This window comes from Schistocerca piceifrons, chromosome 8 (genome assembly GCF_021461385.2).
Source record: "Schistocerca piceifrons isolate TAMUIC-IGC-003096 chromosome 8, iqSchPice1.1, whole genome shotgun sequence".
In the NCBI taxonomy this organism is placed as follows: domain Eukaryota; kingdom Metazoa; phylum Arthropoda; class Insecta; order Orthoptera; family Acrididae; genus Schistocerca; species Schistocerca piceifrons.
The window spans coordinates 409,063,778-409,081,724 of record NC_060145.1 but is presented as its reverse complement, the minus strand read 5'-3'; the positions used below and the strand labels follow the sequence as shown (position 1 = coordinate 409,081,724).

The 17,947-nt window shown below is 44.0% G+C and overlaps 1 protein-coding gene across 2 annotated transcripts in view; it reads left to right on the top strand.

Annotated features, from left to right (window-relative positions):
• Positions 1-2,774: 2,774 nt before the first annotated feature.
• Positions 2,775-17,947, top strand: part of LOC124711701 (leucine-rich repeat-containing protein 47-like) — a 103,094-nt gene continuing 87,921 nt past the window's right edge. For both annotated transcript variants that reach the window (XR_007005500.1, XM_047241902.1), the window contains exons 1-2: positions 2,775-3,461; positions 3,538-3,746. Coding sequence is in view for 1 of the 2 variants with exons in the window: in XM_047241902.1 (XP_047097858.1) it covers positions 2,840-3,461; positions 3,538-3,746 (831 nt within the window). In the remaining variant the exon portion in view is untranslated. The remainder of the gene's footprint in view (positions 3,462-3,537; positions 3,747-17,947) is intronic.

Sequence of the window (17,947 nt, the reverse complement as noted above, 5' to 3'; positions counted from 1 at the left end):
AACATAATTACTCAACCCATAGCAGTCCTGTTTTCTGGAGCTGTTCAGCTTGTTTACACCGTTAGCAATGTCTGTAGCAGTAATTCTTCTCCAAGCAAATCTTTCATTTGTTTTACTCTATGATCGAAAAAGGAAGGCCTCAGAGTCAGAAGTATTCTCACTTTGTGATACAAAGGAACTTACAGAATTTACAAAATTTTCAGTGAGAATATTACAGCTAGTTGAAACAATGATTTCTTCCTGTCCCACATTTATTTCACTTTTCACTACATTACAGACTGCTTTACATTTATTTTCAGAGTTGCAGATGTGCACTTCATTTGCTTTGACTTTTACTGCTCCAATTTCAGATTTTCAGATATTTTTTAATCCTATGTAGCTGTTCTTGTTTTCACGACCTTCAGCAATTCTATACCTCAGTATGAGCATAAGTGTCATGATTTTTATAGAGTTGTGCCATGTACCACATTTATGTATGTTGTGGTTTGTGCTTATTGCTAGTATTAAATCGTTTGGTACTAAGGTGGCTGTTACTGTCTAGTGCACATTTCATGATAGAAATGTGAAGAAGCATTCATTAATATCTTTCTCATTGGTCAATACCCTCAACCATTCTATTAGTCTAAATTCATTTCTCATATTTTCAATGTCCTTTTCATTGAGAACTCTTTTATATAGTTAATATCTTGGAATCAACAATAGGTAAATTTCCAATTTTCAGCCATATGTCATCGTCATTAGAGCTTTCTAATTTGATGGTGTCACATTCTACTTGATTCCTACATGCTAATTATATTGCCAAGGCATGGTTATTTTTTCATTTAAGCAGTAAAAATTCACTGACCTTAACATATGCAGTGAAAAAAATCATAAATTTTTCCTTTTACTCTTATATCTGTGTTAATATCTCCCATGACAAAAATTTTATAATGCTTATATTTGGCAATCCTTAAAGTAAAAGTGGAGAGTTTTTCTGCAAATGTTTCTTCATCAGATGATATTCAGTAAACAGATGCAATAATGAGTTTCTGAATGTGTAGGGCCACAGCAGAGTCTTTAAAAACACTTTCTACACATAGGCTGATGAGATCTATGATTGAGTATTCCAAAGGACACTCCACCATGGAAAATATTTTCTCTACTATAAATTGTTGCCAGTGAGTAACCAAATGGTATAAACAAGTTTATTTCTGTACTTTTTGTCCAGTATTCATTCACACAGGTAATGCTGCATTTAATTGCATCCAGCAAGTACTATAGTAAAATAACTCCATTTCCTAAGGACTGCTCATTTTTTTTTTTGTTACAAAATCAGCTCATTTTTGCCATAGGGAGACACAGTGTTTATATTGAGCCCTGTTTGCTTATTTATTTTTTTGTGTGCCTTTTACACTATACTCTGTTTCTCTTTGTTCTGTGACAATCTGAGACCTATACATTTTTCCTGGTCTGGTTGTGAGAGCTAGAACATGTTGTCTGACTGCTAAAGCAGGCTAATTTGTTATGTGCCACATTAAGCGTTTTTTTGTTTTTTTTTGGGGGGGGGGGGACATGGATAATGTTGTATCTAATCAAAAGTGTGCAGAAAGTTGTACATAGTAATTTAGCTAACATATTCTGAGGATATTGTTCTGCCTGGGAAGAAATCATGTATGGGTCCACCCAAGACTCAATCTTTGGTCCACTATTGTTCCTCATACATATGTAAATGATCTTCCATCTAACACACAACCAGCAGAATTAGTTCTTTTTACAGGTGACAATATCAGTCCAAACATACATACAGGAACAGAAGAAATGGTAAACAGCGCTCTTAAGAGTACTAGTGATTGGTTTCTACAAATAGTGTCACTCTCAATTTTGAAGAGACGCAACACATTTGGTTCGGCACATCTGGTGGTACTACACCAATAATAATAGTAACACACAGAGAGGAAATTGTAAATTGGGTGCAAAATTCAAAATTCTTAGGTATCCATATGATGAGAATTTAAACTGGAAAGAACACATTTTGGAACTCCCAAAACAACTTAGTACAGCCACATTTGCACTTAGAAACATTGCTAATCTTGAGGAGAGACAAGTCAGTAAGCTGACATAGTCCACGTATTTTCATTCAGTAATGTCATATGGAATAATATTCTGGTGTAACTCAAATTTAAGAAAGTCTTCATTGCTCAAAAAAGTGCCCTAAGAATAATAATATGTGTTGCTCATATATGATTATCTTGTAGACAGTTGTTTAAGTAGTTGGGCATTCTGGTTTTCGCATGACAGTATGTTGATTCCCCTGAAATATGTTGTAAACAATGGTCTACAGTTCGATAGGAACAATGATGATGTACATAATTACAATACCAGAAGGAAAAATGACACTCATTACTCCATGTTAAGGTTGTCTTTAGCTCAAAAAGGTGTGCGCAATGACACGATTAAAATTTTTGGTAACCTGTCCAATGATATAGCCAGTGTAGCATTATCACGCTGATCGCAGTGAGAAAAAACTAATTTATATCCAAAACTTAAGTCACCCTAGAAATATAATTCTACGGACAGCTATGGGTGTGTTCAGGTGGTATTGCTACACTTTCTTTTTAGAATTCATTTAATTGTATTTAACTGTAGGTTACCTGTAAAATAAAGATTAATCCTTAATAATGCACATATTAATTTTCGTGCTAGCTGAAAGAAATTATTGTTTACGCATGTGGGGGATAGTGATTTGCTTGCATTGCGTTGGCTACCCTGTAAGCGGAACGCACTTCATTTTTTTTCAACCATGTGCTTGTTGCGAACCAGGCATTCATGTTTCAAATTTGTTTAGAGGAAGAGTAGTAAGATGTCTCAACCCTCGTGGCCTGAGTTGAAACAAATTGAAGAAGAGAACAGACATGAATTAGTGATTGGATCGATGTATTCGAAAGCTATTGAAGAGTCAGGTATAGATCCGTTCCTATTCTCGTTGGCGAATTTAAATTATTTGAATATAAATGAAACGTGCTTGACGAGTGTTCCTGATGACATCGGCAGATTAATCAATTTGACAAGTCTGATTCTCTACTCCAATAAAATAAGCAGCTTGCCGCAGACAATCGGGAAGTTGAGCAAACTAAAAATTCTTGATCTGTCTAGGAATAAGTTAGAATCAATCCCAGATGAGATCAGCGCTTTGGGCCAGTTGTCGACTTTAAACTTAGGCACAAATATGCTGACAAAGATCCCAAGTTTGGTTAAAAACACGAAACTTAGTATTCTCGATCTGTCTCACAATCAGTTTGAAGAATTCCCTGACGTTTGCCATTCGGAGCTTATCCATTTGTGTGAAATGAAACTGAACGGAAACAACATTAAAGAAGTACCGCCGACCATTGGTCAGTTGCCTGCCTTGAAGATGCTCGATGTGAGTGATAATTCCATTGCAACAGTTCCAGGAGAATTGTCGGACATACCAAAACTAAAAGGTAGCACTAGACATGCGCATTTTTTGCTATTGTAATAATCTTTATTAAACGTTTCTAATGTCGTTGTTTATTGCAGAAGTAAATTTGAAGGGCAATAAATTAAGTGACAGGCGATTGTTGAAGCTAGTTGATCAATGTCATGCGAAGCAAGTGTTGGATTATATAAGACAAAGTTGCCCCCGAGTGACTGGTGTAGCCGAATCTGGTCATGGTGGCAAAGGCAAAAAAGGAAAGAAAGGGAAAAAAGCTGAACATAGTGAATCGACTAACCACACTTCAGAAACGGTAATGTAAAGCTACTTTTTTGCTTGTGTGATCTGGTCATCCAAAGTAGTAAATAATGTAGTATTGCATAATTATACATGTGTTAACAATCTGTTTCTTCTGCATGTATTGCGGAATGTGTTGTCATCGTGTAATAAACTTCTTGTATGTATAGGTGAAATGTAGTTTAGGTACCTGATATACATCTTTTTAGGAACTGATCAGTTATCACAACATGATCTGTTGATTAGTTTTTGCCCCACAGCTTGCAGATTCGTCGAAAAATCTTTTACCACCATAAGCTACCGTTAAAGTCTGAAGGTGGTGCTGTTTTAGTTACCTATTACTAATTATCATGAGGCATAGAAAGTTTTTTCAAATGCATATCAGCTTGTATACATGCATGTCACGGCATTCCATCTCACTTTACATGATGGCAAAAACACACACTGGACAACAGAGCTCCATAATCAGAATTCAAACATTGTTCATATATGATCCATGTTAGTACTATCACACAGTGAAATGTGACTAATTTGGAAATCAACCAAATTGTGATATGTCCAAATTATAGTAAAGGTTTAGAAAATATTTATCTACAGCTGAAATTGCAGAGGGTACATAGTGATTAAATAAAAACAAGATGAACTGTAACATTGTATGAAATGCTCCACAGTATATTTAATTTAGCAGCCCAGTAATGAAAAATAGCACAAAACATTAAAATTCCAATACTTTTTCAAAGGTTCATGTATACTGCTGCACATACACATTTTAAAATGAAGTATATTTGCTACATTTAGTGTAGAATAATACATACGTAGCAGTTATTTTCTGATGTCATCTACAATGATATGGTCCCAGCAATGAGAGGGGCACTACTGCCCAATATTGATGCCTTTGTAATATTTTCATTCTGGTTGTATCAGTACTACACCTGAATCAGAATAATGTTGATTGGCAGTTGAGCATAGAGTGGGAATGTTGTTAGACATAAGTGGGAAGTGGAATATGGCTCTGCTAGCAGCAGTTGTGTGGTTCCGTACTGAATTTGACACATTCACCGTTAATGTGCAATATTGAGTTTGCTTTGTGGAATCATAGTGGTCTTATTCGTCTTTGTTAGCAGGGTAATTTTCTGGTGGGATCTGATTGGAAGTGGAAGATTTATTATACACCTTAACAAACTCGATATGTTGGCAAAAATACCTGTTCAAAGTTGGTGGTAGGCATGAAATATCACCCTTAATTGTACTAAATGCTTTCTTTGAAAATTTTTATGAACAGTTATTTCAGGAGCTCACTCGTAGTTTAAATGGTTGTGGGAACATACTTGACCTCTGGGCAGCAAATAATCCTGAGCAAATAGGGATCATCATGAAGAATACAGGGATTAGTCTCCACAAACTCATTACAGCAAGACTGAATACCAAAACATCCAAACCCACCAAAAATAAATGCAAAACAATATGTATTTAAAAAAGCAGAAAAAATTTGCTCGACATTGAGATAGCCACCTTTCCTTTCAAATTATGTAAGCATGAACGACATGGTTTAAATTCAGAGAAATAGCTGCCCAGGAGGCTCACATCTCTGTGAGAGTATGTGCTTGGCCATCACAGGGCTGCAGCCCTTACAGTGCTACTTCCCTTTCCATGCTGCAAGTGTATCGTTCCACTCTTCTTTTTTGCTCTTTGTCTTTCCATTGGATGGTATTCTTGGTGTCAGTTGTGCTTCGATCTGGTTTGTAATTTTGGACACTCGTTTTCTCTCCTTCCAGCATTCTGTAACTTTCCATTGTTAACTGACATTCTCTGCAAGTTGCTGGAACGCATGGTCAGCAAGCAGCTGTGGCTCCTTGAGTCTTGGGCCTTTTGGCCGCATCTCAGGACGTTTTCGCATAGGCCACTCCACTGCTAATAATTTGTTTCACCTGGAGTTCACTATCTGGACACCCTCTGCCCATCTTCAGCACCTTATCACTGTCTTTTTCTGACCTACAGAAGGCTTGTGATAAGGCATGGTTGTCACCACATCCTTACTACATTACGTGAGTGTGGTCTCCGGTGTCCACTTGCAAGTTTTGTAAAGAACTTTGTCGCACCATAAATTCTGGGTTCAAGTGGATGATTCACTCAGCACCTCCCATACTGAAGAGAATTGAGTCCTGCAGGGCTCTGCACTGAATGTTCCCCTCTTTCTGATGGCCATCAATGTTTTAGCATCAACTATGTGGTATTTGGTATCGCATTCCTTATATGCTGATGACTTTTGCTTTTATTATTGCTCCTCTAATATGAATGTTGCTGAGTGTCACTGGCAGGGTGCCACACGAAAAGCGCAGTCATGGGCTCTCAACAATGGCTTTCAGTTTTCAGCCTCAAAGACTCGTGTTATGCACTTCTATTGTTATTGTACTCTTCACCCATTGCAAGTGCTTTACCTAGACAATCAGTTACTTGTTGTAGTCAGCCATCAAGCTGGCTGGTCATTTGTTTTCATTTAGACCCCAATCATGTTGGGATTTCAGGAAATGACAAAGTTGGCCACCAGGATGGCGATTCTGGAAATAGGAGTCCCAGAACTGGATCTTTGGTCATTTAAACAGCATAGATTGCTGGAAGTCAGAATGGTATGTCCTGCTCTCCCCAAACAAACTGAGGAAAACCAAGGAGACCACAACTGTGTGGCAGTCTTGCCTGCGGCTTCTCGCAGGGTGTCAGCCGTCCCCTGTTGACTCCGCATTGGTCACACTTGGCTGACCCATGGCCACATTCTCAGACATGAGGATCCCCCTCACTACCAATGTGGAGCTCACCTGATGGTGGCTTACATACTCATAGATTGCCCTAATGTGGCTGCTTTGAGGCAGCATCTTAATCTTCCTGACACACTCCCTCAGTTGCTAGTAGACAACGCCAAAGCATCTGTTCTGGTGTTAAGTTTTACCACCAAAGGTGGTTTCTATTCATCCCTGTAAGATAGGACTCTCTGACCTCATTGACCCCCTGAGGGTTTGGTGGAGCACCCCTCTCCTGCTCCTCCTCCCCCCTCTGAAATCCCTCTTTGGTCTTTGCTTGGTACACCAGCCTGGCCTTACCCATTCCACCTTTTCATTCTGTTTGTTGTTTTTCATTTCCTGGTTTTAATGTCTTATCTTGTCTGATCTTTTAACGATTTATCTGTGCTCTTTTTTCTGCTCTTTTATTTCCGCTTTTTTATTGTCTTACACTTAGGCTTTCCACAATTTGCCTTTTGCTTCTTTCCTTATATAACCATTCGTGGTTTGCCACTTTACGGATGAAGGGATTGATAACCTTACAGCTCAGTCTCTTTTGCTCCAAATCAACCAGCGTTTTTAAAGTGTGTCTTCCAGAACAATGTACAAATTATGATGCAGAATTATATGGCATTACTATGGCACGAGAGAATTCTAACATCACTGACAAGGTTTCTTGTCTGTTCTGATCATCTCATTTTCTGACAGATGCATCATGTTTCAGTGGGAGACTGAATGGTTGAAGGTGACAGGAAACAATCTGTGATTGCTCAGATTGATCACACAAGGATAATGGACTTTGTCAACCTCACAGTGGATGGATGTTCTGCTTACTAGGCTTTGCATCGGGCATAGCCCTTTAACACATGGCATCCTCCTCCGGCAGGAGGATCCACCACTCTAGGAGGTTTGTGGTGTGCCACTTTCAGTTCAGCATATTTTGGCAATGTGTCTTATATACTGATATCAGGGCAGCCCTCAGTCTCGATGGAGATCTGTCCGCCATCCTTGTCAATACTGATTCCAGTGTTATGAGAGTGGTGAAATTTTTTGAACTGTTGGGCCTCATTCTTAAATTGGTGGGGAATGGAGGGAGACATAAATGCGTTATAAACTGCTCTGAATGTCCCCACCCATGAGGTAGGCACGCTGACTTTTCGTCAGGGCACTAATGGCCATGATGTTGAGTGCCCCTCACCTAAAACCACCACCATTGTCATAATCCAAACCAACCAACCATTCTTAACTGTATGATACCCTTGTTGGGTTTGATTTGATCCTCCTCTTCCAAATTCAACAGAAGTGTGGGTCATGCAAGGAAGATTGCCCATGTATATTCCATTTTTTGTCGATTTCTCTCTTTGCACCCTTTCTTTCTAGCAAAGGAACTATGTTCAAAACCTGGCATGGGAGCCATTTCATTGTGGTGGGGGGCAGGGAGGGAGAGGTCGTAAAGTACCTGCATTGTGTTAGCCCCTGACCATGAAGGGATTGCACCCTTGGTGCCTGAGATGGAAAATCCTCATGCAAGCCAAGGATTATCTGCCCATCATGGCTGGGTAATGGGGCCTCTGGGCAATGGTTTACTAGCAAGGTAATAATCATTGCAGTGGCTGTAGCACCCATGGGGAGACCCTCTGTTCAGAGTAGGTGGTACCATAGTGGAAGATTCACACATGAAGCAAATTACTTTTTTCTGCTATTGGCCACAGGTCCCCAGCACTCTTCTCATATCAAAAAGACTATTCCGAGAGATAAGATTCCACAATATTTCATTCCATGGCTACACTGTGGGAAGAGGGACAAGTCAGACATCTGGGTGTGAAACACTTCAACCAATTCTTGGTATGTACTCGGGCTAATTGGGATACTTTCACTGTGTAGAAACCATAATTTTTTGTTGGAAACATTGAAGACAAATTTGAGGAAGTTGTCTGTAGGAAAATGTGAACTGGTTTCTTGAAGCATGTGGTGATCTAGGTGACATACCATTGACCCACACACAGCTTTGAACATGGTCCAAGAACTAGACTTCCACAGAACTCTTACATTCCAAACAGATGAGGAGCTCCAGACTAATCTCCAGTGGCGAGGTGTACATTTTATCAGAGGTGTGCAAAAGGGGCCAAAGATAATCGTATGGATACGGGCTCCTTTATATTAGCCTTTGAAGAGATTGTCTTCCTGGAGAAAGTTAATGTCATAATGTACAGGTGTGATGAGAAACTATATGTCCCACCACCTACGATGTACTTCAGATGTTCACAGTTCACACATATGCCATTGCACTGCATGGTGGATCCGAAATGCAGTAACTGGATGATCATTGCACAAAGACGGTCCTTGTGAGCATCCACCTTTGCGTGTCAACTGTGCAGAACATCAGCCACCACTTTCGCCAATTTGCCCAGTTTTCAAGAAAGAACAGAAGATGCAGGAATTCAAATCTACTGACTACTTGTCATATATTGAAGCATGGAAGGAATATGAACACCTACCTCCCTTGGATATTATGATCAATTGTGCTACCATCATCATGACCATTGTGTCATCCCCCCCCCCCCCCCCCAACCTCAAACTTCCCCATATAAGATCTCCCACCACCCACCTTTCCTGAGATTCCCACATTACATTCTTCAGGAACCACTTGCTGCATCAGGCCAAAGAAGCACTCCATTTCTTTGCTGTCAACCGATGACAACACTCCCCTCTTGGTGTACCTGTTCCTCACAACTGCTGGTCCAGAGGCCCTACGCCAAACATTGGCAGAAGGGGCCACAGCCTGTGGGTCCCAGTGTTGTCTGCTCTTAATCTGTCCCCGTACTCATTAAAGATAGCCCCTTGAAGGAGCTTTGTCCACCAAAGGTTACAAAGGAAAAGTAGAAGAAAAAGAATTGGGACAAGGCTCCTCCAGTGCCCCCCAGAGAGTCCTCCCATTCAGTTGGATTCTGAGCTGATGTTTGTGGATGTTGTTCCATCTGCACAGGTGACTGGCAGTGATCCTGTGTTGTGGCTGTTTCTGTTGGCCACCATTCACATGATTCAGTGGAATTGTAATTGGTGCTACTTTCACCTGCCAGAACACAACCACATTATTTCCTCTTCTTCTGCAGTTAGGATTACTCTCAGAGAAGCACACTTCACTCATGACTGTTCTCTAATACTCCATGTCTATTTACCATTTTGTTGAAACCGTGCTGCTCCCGAGAGGGTGTCTGGAGGGGTCTGTACTTTGGTTTGTACTGATTTCGTCAGTGAATGGATTTCCCTTTGTACCTCGTTGGAGGCAATAGTGGTGCAGGTGTAAACTACCACAGCGATTACATTTGCAACATTTACCTACCTTCAGGTAGGCCACTTACTTATGTTGAATTGACGACATTAGTCCAACTGCTCCCACTGCTATCAGTCTCCTGCTTGGGGACTTTAACTCACACTGCTCACCTGTGGACGAGTACTATTTTGTCTGGTAGAGACTTATAATTGATCAGCTTCTCTCAGACCATGATCTGTGCAATCTCAGTGGTGGTTCTCCTACCCTCTTCAGTGCTGCTCATGCCACCTTTTAAGCTATCGATCTAATGATATCTATCCCTTAATCTTTTTACACTGGTCGCTACACAAGGATCATTTTTTGGTGATCCTGTTGTTTCTTTGCCACCAACAGACAGTGACTACCAAGTTGCACATTTCACAGGGCCATCTGGCCCTTGTATGCCTCTGCTGTTCCATTCGTTTCCTCTGTGTGACTCTGTTCATGAAGTTGTGCAAGGTGTCTCAGATGTCTTCATCCATGCCACTGGAACTGCTATTTCCCTTTCTACAGGTCCCCCCAGTGCTGTGGTGGATCAAAGACGTTAAGATGTTGCACTAGATATTCAGGATCACCAACAAACCCTGCAACAACTCAAACGACATCTTTCACAGACCGTCTATATCACTGTTGAGGGACTTCATGCCGAGGCTCACTATCTAATACTGTCTAATCAAATGCAGTACAAAGGAATGCTGGGAGTGCTGTGTGTCCTCTGTAGGGATGTATACCTCTTTGACTTGTGTAATGGTCCCTCTCATTGACTGGAACTACTCTAGGCTCTTGCCTCATCCCAAGACACACCCCAGGCCCTGATTCAGTTCACAATTGAATGTTCCCCAAAGGCAACATCTCAGGTCGTCCAACCATATTGGGCTCCAACGTGCCTGTCCCTCATAATGGAAAAATAGCATAGCTGTCCCAGTCGTTAAGACAGGAAAGAACCCATTCCTCTAAACAGTTACCTGCCAATTAGCCTGACCATTGTACTTGAAAGGATGGTTGCTCACAGATGATACTGGGTTCTCATATGTGTTTATAGCTCGAAGCAGCCATCTGACAGGCATTTTCTTAAATGCCAAAATGTTAAGTCTTCTTTGATCTGCAAAAGGCATAAGACGCTGCTTGGTTTCATCTTATTTTTTCTTTTTCTCCATGGCTGGAGATTTAGAGGCTCCCTACTGATATTATTAATTGGTTTTTGTCCCACCGGTTGTTTCGGGTTAGTCAGCATTTCTCTACTTGCCACATTTCCAAGAGAAATGCATTGAGATCTTTAGCCCACTTTCTTGATGTCGTATTGCATTCCCGCTCATTTTCCATCTCTTGGGCAAGGACACCGTCCTGGGTGTGTTTTCCACCATGCACTATGCAGTGTCGCTTTCTGCGCTGCCAATGACCATGGACTTCTTAGCATTTCATCTCCAGCACAGTAGCCAGTCCGCTGTGGTGGGGCCACCATGTACCCTGTTGGTTGTAGCCCCCTGGCAACACAGGGATCGCTCTGCTGATGCATGCGTTGTTCACTCACCATGTATGCCAATGAGTAGAAGTCTATCACCTTGGGGCATCGGGACTCCCAGCAATGGCCATCCTGCCAGGTGGCCTTTGCTGTGGCTGGTTGGTGTCCGTGGGGAGGGCCCCTGGTCAGGGCGGATGACACGCCATGAAACGTAGTACGTCACCTCTTGCTGGTGGTTGCTGCCAGCAGTCTCAAAGCGGGTGAAGTCGAACTTCAATGCTAAGAAATATGACCCCAAATTGTTCCCCTCCCTGGTCGCACCATGTGAGGAACGCCAGGCTAAGGATGGCAGTGATGTTTATTCATATGTACAAGAGTTGATGGAGAATATTTCATGTCTATGAAGCCTTTTTTTAAAGCATTTGGAGGACAAGTTTGGGGAGGTGGAGGGCTTGTCCAAAATCCACTCTGGGTCGGGCTTGATAAAAACAGCATCCTCTGCCCAGTCATGGGCATTACTCGCTTGTGGCAAGTTGGGGAATGTTTCTGTTACCATCACGCCTCAAAAGAGCTTAAGTATGGTCCAGGGTGTTATATACACAGGGACCTTCTTTTGCAGCCTGACGATGATCTGCACGGCAATTTAGAGCAGTGAGGTGTTAATTTCATCTGACGCATCCAGGGTCCGAGGGATAATCAGGTTGCCACCAGTGTCTTCATCTTGGACTTCGAGGTTGACACATTGCCCGAGAACGTCAAGATGATGGTCTACCACTGTGACATCAAGCAATATATCCCTCCTCTGATGTGTTTGAAGTGCTGGAAGTTTGGCCACATGTCTTCCTGCTGTACTTCCAGCGTCACATGTCGAGATTGTGGATGTCCATCACATCCCAATAGACCATGTGCCCTGTCTCCCATCTGTGTCAACTGTGGAGAGCATCATTCATCTTGCTCACCAGACTGCAGGATTTTACAGAAAGAGAGGAAAATTCGTGGAATATAAGACCCTGGACTGACTGACCTACACTGAGGCTAAGAAGAAATTTGAGCACCTACATCCTGTGGCTATGACCTCCTCTTACACTGCCCCGTTACGACAGAGGAAAATTCGTGGAATATAAGACCCTGGACCGACTGACCTACACTGAGGCTAAGAAGAAATTTGAGCACCTACATCCTGTGGCTACGACCTCCTCTTACACTGCCCCGTTACGACAACAGTTGTTGCCCCATCAGTTCCTCGCATTCTTGTTTCCTCTCAACCACAAGACTATACCTGCCGCCTCCCTCCATGTTTCTCCTGCACCACCTACTTCGGGAGCAACACCTCCACCCCCCCCCCCCCCCGCCCCCACCTCCACCCCCGCACCACCCAACCATCGGGGATATCAGGCCCCACTTCTGAGCCAGAGAAGCGTAAGTCTTCTTTGGCTCCACTTGCTAGGAATGGGTCCCTTGGGTCAGTCCCTTCCTAGGTTTCTGCTAGTGGGAAAGATGCAGCTGAAGAGCCCAAAAGCAGCTGGTTGTAGGGCTTCACGCTAATCCTCTGTCCCGAAGACTTAATCAGTGAAGTCCTCCCAGCCAGGGAAACCAAAGGAGCAGCGACACAAATCCAAAAAGAAGATCCCCAAGACCAAGGGAATTGCGGTGGCACCCACACCACCGCTATCTACCAGCTCTGTGACAGCAGATGGGATGGAGATTCTGGCATCCCCTGAGGACCTAGATCTCGCCGAACCCTCAGGCACAATGGTTGTAGTCTGCTCTGGCAAGTTGGTGACAGCAGGTGACCCCTAAGGTGTAAACTGCTTCACTGAATGTTCCATGCCTTCCTAGTCCCACAATGACGTCCTCGTCCGCCTGGCTGAGCTACGGCAACTGTTAAGCTCTACACTTGCTTTGTGTGTTGCCCTCCACGAAACCTGGTTCCTCCGTGGCTATAAGGGATACTACAAGAACGTAACGACTATAATAGTGTGTCACGTGGAGTTTGCGTTTATGTCCTAAACTCAGTCTGTAGTGAAACTGTGCCCCTTCAAACCTTTCTTGAAGCTATGGCTGTCAGAATAAGGACGACAAAGGAAATAACTGTCTGCAATGTATATCTTCCTCCAGATGGTGTAGTACCCCTGAATGTATTAGCTGCACTGATTGATCAACTCCCTAAACCTTTCCTACTTTTGGGAGATTTTAACACCCATAACCCCTTGTGGGGTGGCACCGTGCTTACTGGCCAAAGCGGAGATGTCAAAACTTTACTGTCACAGTTCGACCTCTGCCTGTTAAATACTGGGGCCACCACACATTTCAGTGTGGCTCATGGTAGTTACTCGGCCATTGATTTATCAATTTGCAGCCCAGGACTTGTCCCCTCTATCCACTGGAGAGCACATGATGACCTGTGTAGTAGTGACCACTTCCCATGTTTTACTGCTGGCGGCATGCTTCGTCCCACGCTTCGTTGTGGGTAGGCACATATTTTTCCAAGCTAGTTTCCTGTGTATTATGTTCCGTTTTATCTTATTGTTCTAAGTCTTTTCTTGACGCCCATCTCAATCTGTTACTGAGCAGGTGCTGAAGACCTTGCTGTCATGCGCCCTTAAAACCCTCTCCATCACATTCCACTCCAATCTTCCTGTCACTGCACTAGCATCACTCCCATGGACGTCTGCCCAGATGGGCTTTAAACAAGGCGGACTGGTAAACGTTCACCTCTGCTGTCACTGTTGAATCTCCCTCACACTGTAAAATCGATATGATGGTTGAGTTGGTGAGTACAACAATCGTTTCTGTGGCAGAAAACACGATACATCGCTTTTTAGGGTGTCCCTGGGAAAAGGCAGTCCCTTGGTGGTTGCCGGGAGTTGCTGAAGCAATTAAAGACGCCGGCGAGCTCTACAGCGGCATAAGCAGCACCCTTCCCTGGAGCACCCCGTAACCTTTAAATGGCTCTCTGCCTGTTTTGCCAACTTATCAAACAACAGAAGCAGGAGTGTTGGGAGAGATACGTCTCGACCATTGGGTGCCATACGTCACCTTCCCAAGTCTAGGCAAAGATGAAACGTGTTTTTGGGTACCAGCCCGCAACAGGTGTTCCCAGTGTTAACATATCTACCAATGCAAACGAGATTGCAGAGCACTATGCTCGAGCCTCTGCGTCAGAGAAATACCCCCAGCCTTTCGCCCTCCCAAACAGTGGCTGGAAGGGAAAGTCCTCTCGTTCACTACATACCACAGTGAATCCTATAACGCCCCATTTACAGAGTGGGAGCTCCTCAGTACCCTTGTATATTGCCCCGACACAGCTGCTGGGCCAGATTGGATCCTCATTCAGATGATTAAACATCTCTCATCTGACTACAAGCGACATCTCCTCATCATCTTCAACCAGACCTGGTGCGATGGCATCTTTCCTTCGCAGTTGCAGGAGAGCACCATCATACCGATGCTCAAACCCAGTAAAAACCCACGTGATGTGGATAACTATCAACTCATCAGTCTCACCAACATTCTTTCTAAGCTGCTGGAACGTATGGTGTGTCAGTGGTTGGTTTGGGTCCTGGAGTCAAGTGACCTACTGGCTCCGTGTCAGGGCAGCTTCCGCCAGGGTCACTCTACCACTGATAATCTTGTGTCCCTCGAGTCTGCCATCCAAATGGCCTTTTCCAGACACCAGCACCTGGTTGCCGTCTTTTTTGATTTACGAAAAGCATATGACACCATCTGGCGACATCATATCCTTGCCACATTATATGAGTGGGGTCTCCGAGGCCCGCTCCAGATTTTCAATCCAAAATTTCCTGCTGCTTTGTACTTTCCGTGTCAAAGTTGGTGCCTCCATAGTTCCTCCCATATCCAGGAGAATGGGGTCCATCCATAAGGTGGAGTGATGGGCTCTGGTCCACAGTTTTCAGTTTTCGGCCGCAAAGTCCTGTGTTAGGCGCTTCTGCCGGTGTCGTACCATTCATCCATAACCAGAACTTTACCTTAATGATGATCCACTCACTGTAGTGGAGACATCGATTCTTAGGATTGGTTTTCAACGCCCTTTTGACTTGGCTTCCTCACCTTCGTCAGCTTAAGCGGAAGCATCTCGGTGCTCTCCGCTGCCTGAGCAACACCAACTGGGGTGCAGGTAGCTCTACACTGCTGCAGCTCTACAGAGCCCTTGATCAATCCCGCCTTTACTATGGGTGTCTGGTTTATGGTTCGGTGGCACCCTCAGCGTTGCGTTTGCTCGACTCAGTGCATCACTGTGGCGTTCACCTAGCGACAGAAGCTTTTAGGACGAGTCCGGTGACCAGTGTCCTGGTGGAGGCCTGCTTTTTTTTTTATAGGAGAGAACTGCAAACCATGGGGAAGAGGTTCTGCAGATGGCACCTAGGCACTGGTGTTTAGGAAAGGCTACTGAGTGGGAGCTCTACTAAATGCGAAACTCATCACCATACAACACAGGTGTGAATAGTGGCCCAACAGAGGTCACTAGTTCATTGATGGCAATGAAGGGAGTTGGTTGGTTGGTTGGTTTAAAAGAGGGGGAGAAGGGACCAAACTGTGAGGTCATCAGTGCCTCGTTCCCGGTAAAATAATTACACAAGGGAAAGAAGAAAAGAGAGGAGACCTACAGCACAATAACAGGAGAAAGGAAGAGCTAGAAGAATGACATGAGGACAACCAACACTACTATGGACAAAACAGGAAAAGAAAACCACAGAGAGCAAGAAACAGGTAGAGGGGGTAAAAACAACAGAGCAGATGACCGTGCCTGGCCAACCACGAGAATAAAAAGGAAAAACTAGCCACTCTGCGACACATTAAAACATCCACCCTAAAAGCATTAGATTGGAGAACACTAAGGTACAAAGTACATGAGCAAAATCTTATATATAATGATAAAACCTACCATCGAGTATAAAATGTAAAACTAAATTAGCCATTGTCAGCTAAAATTAATGGCAATGAGTCCAGTGACTGAAGAGTCTGTCGCAGGGCAGCCAAACAAGGACAGCTCACCAAGGTATGGGCCACTGTCAGCTGGACGCTGCACCAACACTGAGGTGGGTCATCACGGCCCAGAAGGTAGCCGTGTGTCACCCAAGCGTGGCCAATGCAGATCCGGCACAGAACCACAGAGTCCCTGTGAGAGACTTGGAGGATTGCCACACATTCGTAGTTTCCTTAATGGTATGCAGTTTTTTGTGCGTGCTGAGGTTATGCCATTTCATCTCCCAAAGCCGCAAAACCTTGCAGCATTGTACTGAATGCAGGTCAGTTGCAGAGAAGCCGATCTCCATAAGCAGTTTCCGCTTAGCCTGTTTGGCCAGCCTGTCGGCAAGTTTGTTGCCTGGGATTCGAACGTGACCTGGCATCCAGACAAACACCATTGAATGATTGGACCATTTCAGGGCATAGATGGACTCCTGGATGGTTGCTACCAAATGATGATGAGGGCAACACTGGTCAATAGCTTGTAGGCCGCTCAAAGAGCCAGTACACAGAAGAAACGACTCCCCAGGGCATGAACGGATGTGCTCAAGAGCACGACATATAGCCACCAGCTTGGCAGTGAAAACACTGCAGCCATCAGGCAAGGAATGCTGTTCAATATGTCCTCCATGGACATAGGCGTGACCATCAGCCATCGAGCTATCAGTGTAAAACACTTGTGGCCTTGGTACATGTCAAGAATCGAGAGGAAGTGGCAGCGGAGAGTCGCGGGGGTTGACTGAGTCCTTAGGGGCATGTTAAAGGTCCAGGCGAAGCCCCAGCCTAGATGTACACCATGTAGGTGTAAGTGAATGGACCTCAAGTATAGGTGATAAAGGCAAGGACTCCAGTTTGGAAAGAAGGGATTGGACATGAACTGCAGTTGTAAGCCCTGACCTGGGTCGCCGATGTGAGAGATGAACCGCTGTCGATGGGAAAAGGAGACGGTGATTTGGATGCGCAGTGAAACTATGAATGTGTGTAACATAACTGGCCAGTAGCTGTACACGCCTAACCTGTTTCTTGGGCATCCATTGTGATAAAAAGCTGACTTGACTGTCGTGTGTCAATCACCTGAAGACTAGCACTCTCTGCTTCCTTGGCCATACATCTTGGGGTGGGAATCTTGCTACTGTTATTCATATTCACTGGGCCCTTGTTTTGTCCTGGCTGGACTACGGTTGCCAGGTTTATGGCTCAGCGACGCCTTTAGCTCTGAAATTGCTTGCCCCAGTACACCTCCGTGGCATGGATCTGGCCACTGGTGCCTCTCTGACTAGACCCATAGACAGTTTTCTTGCTGAAGCAAAGATCTTCCCTCTTCAGATTCGACAGTACTAGTTCTTGGTCTCCAATTTCCTGATCACCCCACATATCCCATTCTCTTCACATACCTCTGTCGTCCTGATACTCACGTAGGATTACACCTCGCTTCACTCTGCCCAGATCTCAATCTACCCTCCCTAGACTGTGCCCCCAGTATTTTCTCATGCACTTCCCCTGGGATGATGCCCAGGCCACAGAGTAGGACTGATCTCTTCCACAGTCCTAAAGTCTTGGTCACCCCGCATGACCTTTCAGTGTCTGTTATGTCCAGGTCAAGAATTCCAGGATGCTACCATCTGTTACACTGACAGCTCTGAAACTGTGCATCAGATGGGATATGCTTTTACATCTCC